Raw genomic sequence first — 11992 nt, forward strand, 5'->3', positions numbered from 1 at the left:
ACAGGGGACAGTCCTCACACTCCCGGGCCGGCGGCAGAGACCAATGGCACAGCCTACTTAACTCTGGTTTATCAAGAGTTCAAACTACCTGAGTTTCTCCTGCCCCGAGCTGAATGAACTGAGGGGGGGTGGGCAGTGGTGAAGTCCTTGCAGAGGGACAGAACACGTGGGCCCCAGAGGGGGATGGGCAACGGGGGCGGGGGGGGGGGGACTCTGGCCCCTGAGGAAGGGCTGTTGCTGAGGCCGGTGAGAACCCCACCGCCGTGGGAACCAGCGAGGACCCTGGAGGTCAGGTGGCCGCTGCTGGCCAAGACACACACCCTTTGGCCCCTTCCAGCAGCGCCGGTCTTCAGCAAGGCAGCAGCAAGCGTTTCACAACCAGCTGGAAGTGACACCGAGTGCTCGCCTCCCTTTAAAATAGGGCCCTGCTGTCATTTTGAAATCTACAGCAGGAAGAAAAAAAAAAAAAAAAAACCCATAACCAACAGAACGCAACTCTGTGTTGCCGGGTTGGCGGCCAGAAGGGCTAAGGTGATCACAGCTCGATTCAGGCTCGACGGGCGAGGTGAAGCCGTGACGCAGAGCTGGCTCTCACCCTGCTGTCGCCAACACCACCCAAACGGGTAATCGAGATGGCAGCACGCTGGCTCTCCACAAACCCGCCCCCCTCGCTCTGCTTTTCGAAGGCCTTGTAAACAAATTTTAGAGAAAAGAAGAGGGTGTCTGCTCAGAAGGCACACGCTGGCACAGCCCATCAGCACGACCGCGGCTGCTGCTCACACTTAAGGACGACTCCTGAAATCTGAAAAGCAGCAAGGAATGCAGGCGGGACGTTTCCAGAATCATGTGTTCTGGGTTTAAAGGCTGGCCGCTGTGACCACCGCGGGGCCGAGGGGAGAAGGGAGTGCTCATGACAACGGCCACTGAGACACTCTAGGAGCACCTGCCCCACGGGGCTTTGCTCCAGGAAAAGGCTCCATATGGGCTCCAGACGCCTGTCCCTTCAGTCCACACCCCGGGACATTCGTCAGGTATCACCGTTAACATCTCCACCAACTACCCGGTGACAGGGTGCTGGGGCCTGCCCCCTCCCCTGACCAAGGTCCTGGTGGCCAGACTGCTGACAGCTGTTTCTCTAAAATGAAATGCGATCTACATACGGCAAAAGTCGCACTGCACGGGCACAGTGAGAGCAGTTCAGATGCACGTGTACCAGGTATGACCAACACCGTATCAAGGTGCGGAAACTTCCATCTCCCCGCCTTGTCCCCCGTGCCCCCTTGCGGCCAGTCTCTGGCCCACACAGCCCTGGCAACAACCGATCTGATTTGCGTCCCTCGTAGGGGCAAAGGGCAGGCCGCCCCAAGTCAGGCCACTTTGGCACGTTAAAAGCAACCAAACCCCAACAGATTCAGGAAAAGCTCTTTGTTCCCCGGCCCCCTCTGCCTAAAGAGAATCTGGATTGAGGACCGGCTCCAGGAAGAAGGCTATCACCACAGATAACGTTAGTCTGTGGGCTAGGCGTGGTGCACAGGGAAGAGCCCAGGAAGGCCTCTCTGAGCAAAGTTCTCTCCGTCCCACTGTCTCCCAGCAGCTCAGCAAACATTTGTCTACCATACTCTCTTTCATTCACCTGTGAATTCTGTCCCTTCCCTTTGAAGTCCCAGACCCCTGTCCCCTTCTCCTTAGCTCAGGATGGCACACCCACCTCACTCTGCCTGTCTCTGGGATACGCCATGTCTGTGTGGAGTCCCCACAGGTACAAATGAAATTCTATCTTCTTCGGTTAATCTGCCTCATGTCAATTTGATTCTTAGTCCAGCCAGAAGGACCGTGAAGGGGACAGGAAACTCTTCCGCCCCAACACCCTTCACCAAGATGTCCGGGATAAATGGAACCACGCGGCATGTGGCCTGGCCTTGAGCCTGATGCAGGTCATTGTCTAGTGCAGTACTTGATTCCTTTTCACTGCTAAGAGCCATTCTACTGTACAGCTAGACCGCCATGTACTTGTCTGCCCTTTCCTCCTGTTGAAGGACGCTGGGGTTGTTTTCAGTTTGGGGCAATTATAAGTAAAGAAGCTAGAAGGATCCCCGGGCAGGGCTGTGTGTGGACCCAGGTTCTCACTCCTCTCGGGCAAACACTTAGGAAGGGAATCGTTATACGATAATATAGGGGAATCTAACTTTGTAAGAAATCGCCAAACTGTGACCCCAAGTGGCCGCACACATCGTGTCCCCAGCTGCGGTGCACGGGCGTTGCCACCACTCTGTGCTCTCCTGGCACTTGGTGCCGCGTCAGGTTTATTTTTGGAATATTTTGCCATTTTGTTTAGTATGTGGCAGTCGTCTCACTGAGATTTTAATTTGCACCTTCCTAATGTCTAATGATGCTGAGAGGTTTTTCTCGCTCCTGTCTGCCACCCATATGCCCTCTCTGATAGAGCCTGCTCTCTTTGTTTCAATACGTTTAAAAAATTGAGGAATAATGCTGACTGGTTCTTGAAGTGTGAGAAAAGTTGATGTGCAAATATGTGACAAATTGATGGTATGTTAAAGTGTGGATGTATATGGTTAGCTATCTTTGCTTTACCAGTTTTATAGTTTAAAAGTTCCTTTCTTTTTTCTTTTTTATATATTTTTTTAACGTTTCTATTCATTTTTGAGAGACAGAGAGAGACAGAGCACAAGGGGGTTGGGGCAAAAAGAGAGGGAGACACAGAATCTAAAGCAGGCTCCAGGCTCCGAGCTGTCAGCACAGAGCCCGACTCGGGGGCTTGAACTCACAGACTGTGAGATCATGACCTGAGCTGAAGTTGTATGCTTAACCGACCGAGCCACCCAGGTGCCCTTCTCGCTTGCTTTTTATTTTTTTATTATTTTTTTTTTATGTTTTATTTATTTCTAGGAGAGAGAGAGAGAGACAGCATGAGCAGGGGAGGGTCAGAGAGAGAGGGAGTCACAGACTGAAACAGGCTCCAGGCTCTGAGCTGGCAGTCAGCACAGAGCCCGACGCGGGGCTCGAACCCACGAACTGCGAGATCATGACCTAAGTGAAAGTCGGACGCTTAACCGACTAAGCCACCTAGGCGCCCCTCTCTTGCTTTTTAAAACACTGGTTTGTTTTGAGACAGCCAAATGGCAAATTAACTTAATGCAGAAATTTAAAAAATAAACAAGATTTCTTCCAAGTCTTATTATCAGTTGATTTATTCACAGAAAGTCCATTTTAAAAACTAGGGTCTGAGGCCACCTATGTTCCTAACTTCCTCTAAATTCAGGCTCACCCCCTCAGATACCAAGATACTAAAGACAGACGCTCACCACACGTGCCTGGGTGCAGGGCTGGGACATCCCCCTTCCTCAGTGAGCTGCCCAGCCAGGGGGAGGGGTGAGAGGCGGGGAAGGTTTACTGGAGGCAACATCCAAACTAAATTTTCAAGGACCAGCAGGATGGTGGCCAGGTTAAAGGCGACGAGAGGGACATGTCTGGAGAAGGAGAACAGTGTTGGCGACAAGCTTCGCCAGCAAGGAGGCCGAGGGGGGGCGGGGTGCTGGCCACAGGCGTGGAACGTGGAACACAGAATGAAAGGGAATGACTGGCCATTTGGACGGGGCNCAGGGACTGGGGGGGGGGTGCGGTTTCAGGAGGGCGGAGCTCCCGGAGGAGGGAGCGAGGGTGGCCTCCTCAGGCAGGGGCCTCTGCAGTGAGGACAGACAGCGGGAAAGCAGGAAAAGGGACCGCTCTGTCTGCCGGGTGGCAGGTGGGGACAGGATCCCAGTGGCCAGGCACCTGGAGGGGGGGTGGTGGAGGCTGCAGTTTGTGCAGACTGGGCTTGGAAAGAGAACCACCACCTTTCTGGAGTCTTCCAGAAGCCACTCTCCTACCCCTCCTCCTCCTCCCCACCACCAAGCTCGCTGTCCTCCAGGGAATCCGAATCACTCCATCCTCTCCACCCACAGTTCCCTACCCCGGGGACTGGGGCCCCTCGCAGCCAGCCCCCCTCTCCCCTTCTGTAAGTCTGACTCCTCTGGTTGTCCTCCACCCCAGGCGCTGAGAATCCAGCGACAGAAACACCCTGGATTTACAGGCAGCTGAGCCGAGGCTGGAGGTGCAGGAACGTCTGCGCAATCGGGAACCAGAACAGAGACCGCGGGCTCCGTCCAAACCCCAGCAGGCTTATAATTACCCGGGCGCCGGGAGGGACTGTTCAAACAGGTCACACCAGCGACTCGTTCGTCCTCTGGGTGGAAACAGCCTGGAACTGCCTCTCACAAGGACAAGGCACAATGCCTGCTTCTCTGACCTTACAGCCAACTGGTCTGGGCCGAACCCTTTCTGCGGAACAAGGTGGCCAAAGGCCACAGGAAAGCAGGAAGCAGCGCAGTGAGATCTCAGGCTCCCGGGCCGGTGACAGGGCACGTGAAGGCAGCCCCGCAGCTCCTCCAAGCCCCCCATCTGTCGGTCCCCCAGCGCCAGGGCTGGGCCCCAGTGCAGCCTCAGCCACCATCACCCACGTTAGCTGCCGGCCATCGGGTCAGACAGAGGAATCTCCAAGGTACCACGTCCGGGTCACGTCAAGTACACCTTCCATTTTATTCTTTGGACCCTCCTCTTTGGCTGTCACCCACTAGACCTGTCACAGACAAATGACCTGAGCGCAGCCAGAGGCCCCAGTGAGAGCAGAAACAGGCTGGTCGCCCCAAAGCTCACCCTCTCCTACCCTGCGCTGCCTCCGCCTCCTCAGCCTCCTCCTGCCTGTGACTCATCTCAACACTACCAACGATCCCAGCGGACTTGGGAGCCCCCCGGGGACCCGGGGGGGTGCTGGCTGTCTCACCGCTGACTCGATGCACAGCAGAGTGAGGGAGCGGCAGCCTGTGCCCTGGAACACCGTGCCCTCCCCAGCCAGTCCCTGTGTCCCTGCCCCCAGGCAGCTTTACTTCCTGCGGTCCGAGCTGTGCAGGCCAGAGCCTGCAGCGCCCAGGACACCAACCCCCAAATACTGTGCCTCGGTCACTGTGCCCTACAGGCATAGCGGAGGGCGTGGACCTTTGTCTTCCTCATTCACGGCTCTTTCCCCCTGCCTTCCACTGGGTCTGGGTCTGGCACTCAGTAAGAAGGTAAGGTAGGACCAGAGAGTGACAAGAAAACCAGGTGACTTCGCGCTGGGCAGGATCCTTAAACAAAACTTCGAAAGTCAAAGTTGTGTGCTTTTATACATGCGTGTGTATGTATGTGAATACGTTTTATTGCATCAAAAGTTAAGGATTTCTGTTCAGCAACCAAGGCCACGGCCAAAATTAACAGACTGCAAACACCGTTTCCCAATCTGCTGGGGCTAAATTGACAGCACGCTAGACTGGAATATCCCAGAAGTCCTCTCTGTCAACATGAGAAAGGCAGGCCCCGAGGGAAGTCAGGCAAAAGGTATGAACAGGCAACTTCAGAGAGAAGCGAAGTCCAAAGGGCTGACACACACTCGTGTGACTTAGGGGAACGCCCATGATCTCAAGGTTCCTCACCTGACAAACCGGCAAACCTCAGAGCATGGGAACCGCCAAGTGTGTGGGGGGGGTGTGTGTGCAGGGGGCATATGACATATGGGACCTTGACTGTATACACTGGGGGAAGCCAACCTGAGAACAACCAGGCAGTAATGAAGTCATTAAGCAGACACATGCCCTGTGAGGACCTGGCAATTTTGTTTCTGAGCCATATCCCCACAGAAAGGTTCCCTTGTGCGGTGGGCACGTGGGAGTCTTCTCCCCCGGAACGCGTGGGTGAATGTGGGGGACACGCCAGGAGGAGCGAGCAGCGGGAAGAAGCGCAGGCCTGGCTCCAGACCTTGCAATCTGCACGGACCTTACGAACAGTGCGGAAAAGGAAACAGAATAGCAATGGCGGGGAGCATGATGGCCTTGGTGTGGATTAAAAACAGCTGCACACAGGGGCGCCTAGGGGGCTCGGTTGGTTAAGCGTCCGACTGTGGCTCAGGTCATGATCTCATGGTTCGTGGGTCCGAGCCCCACGTCGGGCTCTGTGCTGACAGCTCGGAACCCGGAGCTGCTTCGGATTCCGTGTCTCCCTCTCTCTCTGCCCCTCCCCTGCTCGCACACGGTCTCACTCTGTCTCTCAAAAATAGATAAATGTTAAAAAAATTTTTTTTTGTAAACAGCTGCACACAAAGCAAGGCTATCAGGTTTACGGGAACCCGGGCTAACACAAGCCATGACGCTAGAGAAGGGAAGGGACTAGCGTCAAAGGCAGGGAGGGCGATGGGGGAGGATGCGGGCTTTGGGCGCCACCCTACCTACCTACCTCTCTCTGGAGGCTCAGCTTGTCCTCCCCAGCGGGGCTTCCCTGACACCAGCTGTCCCCGGGGAACCACCAGGAGGGCGCGGCTGCATCACCCGCACTGGCAGACAGGTGGGACCAGTTCCCCACCACCGGCTCCTGTGTGCTCATCCACCTGGGGGCCACGAGAGCCCTTCCGAACACCGTCCCCATGGCCTGCAGCCACTGCTCGGCCCACATGGGTCGCGATCATGCATGTTAGCCTCCCTGCCCCAGCTGGGCTGCAAGCCACTGGCAACAGGCACCACATGCTGGGCGTCCTCAGCAGCAGCAGCAGCATCACAATAGGGCATGTCAATGCAGTGCCTGGTATTGTGCTCACAGCTCCACCCCTGTCCCCGCATTCAATCCTGTGACCATCCTCAGCAATGCATACTATTCATGTTCCCATTTCATAGAAAAGGAAACTGAGATCTAAAGAGGCAGAGTCACCCGTGATCACGCAGCCAGAAAAAGGAAGAGCCCACCTTCCAGAACCTTCCGCAGGCTGAGAAGAGAGTAAAGCCAAGACTTAACGAGTCAGTGTTAGGTGATGTGTGTGTTTCCAACCAGCCCCACGGGTCCTGGGAAGGCCACAGACAGAGTTCAAGACTGAGAAGTAATGTACGGGCCCTGCTCCTGATTCCCCTGTGTGCCGCTGGGGCACGTCGGGAACCCCAAAACTGTCAACTACTGCGACCTCTTGCCAAAGATGACCTTGACTTCACCCTCAGAGGGCTTGTGCCTTTTAATCTGAGACCCTGGAGGCCCAGGCACCACAGCTGCTCCTTGTATGTCCTGGAAAGACAGGTTCAAGGGTAAGCCAGCTGCGCCAAGCTGACCGGACAGAAGGGAAAGCCCTTGGTGGTGTCCCTCATGGAGTCAGAGTCCAGTGTTTTATCCAAAGCTGATAAAGCACACGGAGAGGCTCCGGGATGTTCTGAAAGGCAAGGATGAAAGATGACCTGTTGGGATTCCTTAATTACAGTCCCGCGGACGGTGGGGAGGCCGGCGAGGCTGGCTGGACGAGCTTGTTGCCCGGTTTGAGTCCCCCAGCCCCCAGCCCGCTCTGACGCGGCCGCCTCCCAGGAGGGAGAGGGAAAGATCTGGGCCTGCCCCAGAATAAATGACCTTGTGTGGATCTCTTTCCCCACATTTCTATTCCTTCAGCTGTAAGGCGGAGGAGGAAGGGATTTCGTAAGGACTAAACACACCGGGCGAGGCAGGGGGCTCTTCCCTTAGCCGGGCTCAGGCATCACTACACGAGACCTGGCCATTTCTGCACGCTGTCCACTGAGGGGTACGGTTAGAGGACCTCCCAGGGGCCTTCTCAATGGGAGGACTTCTAAAGGAAGAGCCTGTGATGCTACCAGCTGGCTGGCTACCCGCCCCCCCCCAGTAACTCAGCTTTTGAGAGCCCGGCACCACCCTCTTGCCACACACCAGTGTGTCGTGAACACCTAACCGTGCGCCAAGAGCTACGTGAGGGACGAGGGATACGATGGTGAGCAAACTGTTGTGGTCCCGGCCTTGCTGGGATTTGTGGTCAGATAAATAACACAGTTACAGACAGTGACGAGTTCTGGAAGGAACACTCTGGGTCCTCGAGGCTGCCTGAAGGAAAGCATGTTTCTGGCAAGAGCGGAAGAGAACTGAGGTGCAAGGCTGCTTCCTGAAGGCTGGAGGCAGGGTATCAAGGCCACTGCAGAGCATGAGCCACAGGAGCCACCACGCCCTCGGGAGCTCCCCCCCGCCACCCCCGTATGGACACCTGCAGCTGCGGGTGCAAATGCGGTAACACGGCGNGGCACACACAGGGCACCCTGTGATGTGCTCTGATGCCCGGACGCTGCTGGAGCAGAATCCCAGCCCCACGCACACAGGAAGGGAAGTTGCTAAGCGCTCAGCTGGAGACACGGGGAATGAATAGCGCATGATCCTTTCCGTACCAAGTTCTTAATCCAGGGAGCCGTTCCCACTCTCCTCGCGGAGACTGAAGGGAGTGGACTGCTGGAGCGCCGCCAGAGACGACCTCCAGGGACGACAGATGTCACTAACACTTGTGCCGATCTGGAGAGAGCCGTTTAAGCACAAACCAGCAGGAGAGCCCCGCGGCCGCTTCACTTACGCTGACAAGGCTTTCTGCCAAACCCAGGGTCCGAGTTAGTTCAGCCCCAAGTCCACCCATGTCCTGGGCAGGCCAGAAGCGCTCCAGGCCTGGGTCTGGGGGCGCTGCCATCCCCCCACCCACGTGCCCGGCAGGGCGCACGGCAGATGCCAGGTCCCGCACACTGAGGAAGGCCCCGGCCCGGCCCCTCCTCTGAACCCTCCTTTCCACTTCAGGGCTGTGCGATCCGCTGGGCGCTTGAAAGCACCAGGGAGAGAGGAGTACTTTGGAAAACCCTCGGGTCTGCGCCTGCTTTCAAGCTGTGCCCTGGCACTTCTCGTGTCTACAGGGTCCCAGCTCTCCCTCCGGCCCACCCACCATCTGGGCTCCCAACCCCCCCTGCGCCGGAGCCGGAGGTGAGGAGCTCCTCACCGTGCTCCCCTGAGCCACCACCTGGACCAGCCTAACCTCCCCGGGCTCCCCATCCTCAGACCAGGATGATGCCACGTAGCTGGCAAGGGCTCTCGGAGGGCCACAGACCCAGTCCCTTGCGGGCCGGCTGCCTGCTGTCCACAGCCGCCTCTGTGAGCCTGGCCTGCGCTCTGGCTGCCTCCCACCCAGCGCCAGGCCCCTCACGGCCCCGGGGCCTCACTCGGGTCCTAGCTCCGGGTTTCAGCTCTCGCTCCCAGTGCTGATCGGCCCTGCCGGCCGTGCCTGGAACTGTACTCAGCAAGCAGGCCGGTGAAGAAAATGAGGCTCATGCCCTGCAAAGGCACCCTGTGTTGCTCGACAGTTTCGGAGCCCAGATCCCAGCCCTCAACAACGTGAGAGATCAACCGCGTTATCCATCTTTAGATGTCCCAAATGATGAACTGAGAAAGGAAGACACAGCATCCCAGAAATCCCAGTTCTCAGGCCTAACTCCAAAGGCAGAACACCTAATGTGGAGGGGAAAGATGTGTTTTATTATTTAAAAAAATTTTTTTAGACAAGAGTGTGAGCAAGGGAGGGAGGGCAAAGAGAGAAAGAGAGGGAGGGAGGGAGACACAGAATCCAAAACAGGCTCCAGGCTCTGTGCTGTACACAGAGCCCAATGTGGGGCTCGAACTCACGAACCATGAGACTATGACCTGAGCCGAAGTCGGATGCTACCAACTGAGTCACCCAGGCGGCCCCCCCCTTTTTTCTAAATTTTTTTAATGGTTATTTATTTTTGAGAGAGAGACAGAGTGCGAGCAAGGGAGGGAGGGCAGGGAGAGAGAGAGAGAGGGAGGATAAGTATATATTTAAACAAAGTTATTTTAGAGCTGAACTCCTCCTTAAGGGTGGCCAGCTAGGTTTCCTGGGCTCTGTGCCCTCAGCATGCACTGCTTAGATGTCAGACAAGGCCCAGCGACACCCATGGACTTGTCCCCGAGTGCAGCACACGCCCCATCTGCAAGCCATCGCCCCTAAGACTCCATGCTGGCGCTCACACATGCTCACCTTCAGCCAAGTGCCCAGGAAACAGCGCGAGGACACGGCTGTCCAGTGACCAGGTCACGACCCTCCCGGAGTCTCCGTCACACTCCAGGTAGGCGCTGGGCGAGGGCACCCCGCTGCCGTAAGAGCAGCCACTGACCTGGCTCGTGAGCCGGTCTCCCCAGGGGTGTAAGCGGGGGCTCGCTGAAGCCTGGCAGCTGTTGCCAGAAACTCTAACAGTGGAAGGAGGCGGGGACAGTCAGAGAGCTGTCTGACAGCAGGTGAACCCCTGGGGACAGAGCCAGTTACCCGGTGCGGAAACTGCCGGACTGCCAGGGTTTCTCCAGGTGGTGCCCCCTTCCTTCCATGCCCGTCCCCTCCCCAAAGCCTGCTTCCACGGTACCCGACCCCCCCCGAGTCCCCTGCCTCCGAATCCTGGCTCTACCTTCATGATTCCTGTTACCACCCTGCACAAAGCCCGCACCCACACGCGCACGCATGCACACGCACACACAGGACCACGGACTCCCTCACCCCAGCTCCAAGCCTGGGGCCCTCAGCGTCAGCCCCCAAACATCCGCATACAAGTGTCTCCATGGAGCTGAGCCAGCACAGCCTAAGTGGGCACTCAGGAGCCCGCCAGCTCTGAAACTGTGTAGTTCATTTTGTTTCCTGAGAAGAAGGGGAAAACGTTTGATCTTGCGCGGCTTCAACAAGCTACTTTGGCATCACTGAAATCAAAAGAGAAAATAACTGATCTTGAGCGGACTCACTGGACAGCAAAGCACCTTGGCTGTGCAATTCTCTCGAGGAACGGCTCTTTACTGGCATCTAGCCGGGAGGAACGAGCCCATTCCCATGTATGAAGCAGAGGAGGCGAGGCCGCCACACGCACCCCCCGTGCTCCGGAATCCCCGGCCCCGGCCCTGCGGTGGCTGTCTATAATCCCCGCCACCATCCCGGGAGGAGAGGCCCGTCAGGGAACCTGGGCAGCCTCTCCCTGCTCTGACCCCAAAGGGTCACACGCTAGCGAACGGTGGTGCCAGCGTCTGACCACACAGCACTTGGCATCTTCACGCTGAAGCAGAAGCATTCAGTATGTGGCACTTGGAGCAAAGGGACACTTCTCTTCCATAACGAGCTCCTGGCAGGCTGAGAGCCGAGGCGAGAGGGCGGTTCTAGAGGCAGCGCCTGGGCCCAGGCCCCAGCTCTAAACAAACTCCTTATGGGAAGCTGGGCCCCAGCAAACCACCGGCACCCCAGTACCTCCACCTGTGAAGTGGAGACGACAATCTCAGAAGTCAGTTGTGAGGACAGAACAGCCTTACAAGCCTGGCCCAGAGCACGAGTGCGTTAAATGCTAGCCATTATCACTGTTTTCTTGTTTCTAAATTTTCCATTGTTGGCTAACATTCCTTTTAACAGGTTCTACTAAAAGTCCACAGACCCTAAGCACACAGCTTATGTGCACACAGCCAGATGACTTAGCAGCGAGTGCACCCCCATGCATGGGACGGGGGGACAGAAAGACCCTGCTCGCCCGGAGCCACCTCTGACACAGCCCTGGTACACCCACTGCGGGGGACGGGGGGCAGTGGGGAGGCTCCTCTGCATCCTCACAGCGTTTGGTTTGGACCATTTAAAATGCACTTTATCTGTTTCATTCGTGCTGTGTCCCCAAGGCCTAGCACGGGGCCAAGCACATAGCACTGCTCTACAAATGTTCACTGAAAGCTTGATGTCTGCTCACTATTGTGGTTATTTGCACACATATTTTAATTCCAAATACTTCATTGTAAGCTAGCAGGTCTTATTACCCAGCGTTAAACCTCTTCCTTTCTCTGACTCATGCATTCAGTCGACAATCTGGGTCAGGCACCGTGCTAAGTCCCAGGTAACCAGGGGAGAATTCGAGAATGGAGGATGGTGTCCTGGCCCTCAGGTTCTCAGAGCCCAGAGGGAGAAGCACCGGATGGGCCTGCGGGAAGGCCACCCGAGCCCTGCCAGGAGGCGTCAGGGAGGGCTGCCTGCAGAAGGAGCTGGAAGGAAACGGAGATCAAGCTGGAGGAGGAGGGCAGGCAACGCCCT

At 56.6% G+C, this 11992-nt stretch overlaps 1 protein-coding gene across 2 annotated transcripts in view; it reads right to left on the reverse strand.

Moving 5' to 3' along the window:
* PACSIN2 (protein kinase C and casein kinase substrate in neurons 2) overlaps positions 1 to 11992 on the reverse strand; it is an 80963-nt gene that overhangs the window by 20752 nt on the left and 48219 nt on the right. Inside the window, exon 1 of one of the 2 annotated variants that reach the window (XM_077757992.1) lies at positions 6322 to 6570. The exons of the other annotated variant lie outside the window; for it this stretch is intronic. Within the exon in view, the coding sequence (XP_077614118.1) occupies positions 6322 to 6537 (216 nt within the window). The 5' untranslated portion in view covers positions 6538 to 6570. Of the gene's footprint in view, positions 1 to 6321; positions 6571 to 11992 lie in introns of those variants that run through there. 2 annotated transcript variants of the gene reach the window in all.

The sequence above is a fragment of the Crocuta crocuta genome, unplaced genomic scaffold (assembly GCF_008692635.1).
Source record: "Crocuta crocuta isolate KB4526 unplaced genomic scaffold, BGI_CrCroc_1.0 scaffold143, whole genome shotgun sequence".
Taxonomy (NCBI): Eukaryota; Metazoa; Chordata; class Mammalia; order Carnivora; family Hyaenidae; genus Crocuta; species Crocuta crocuta.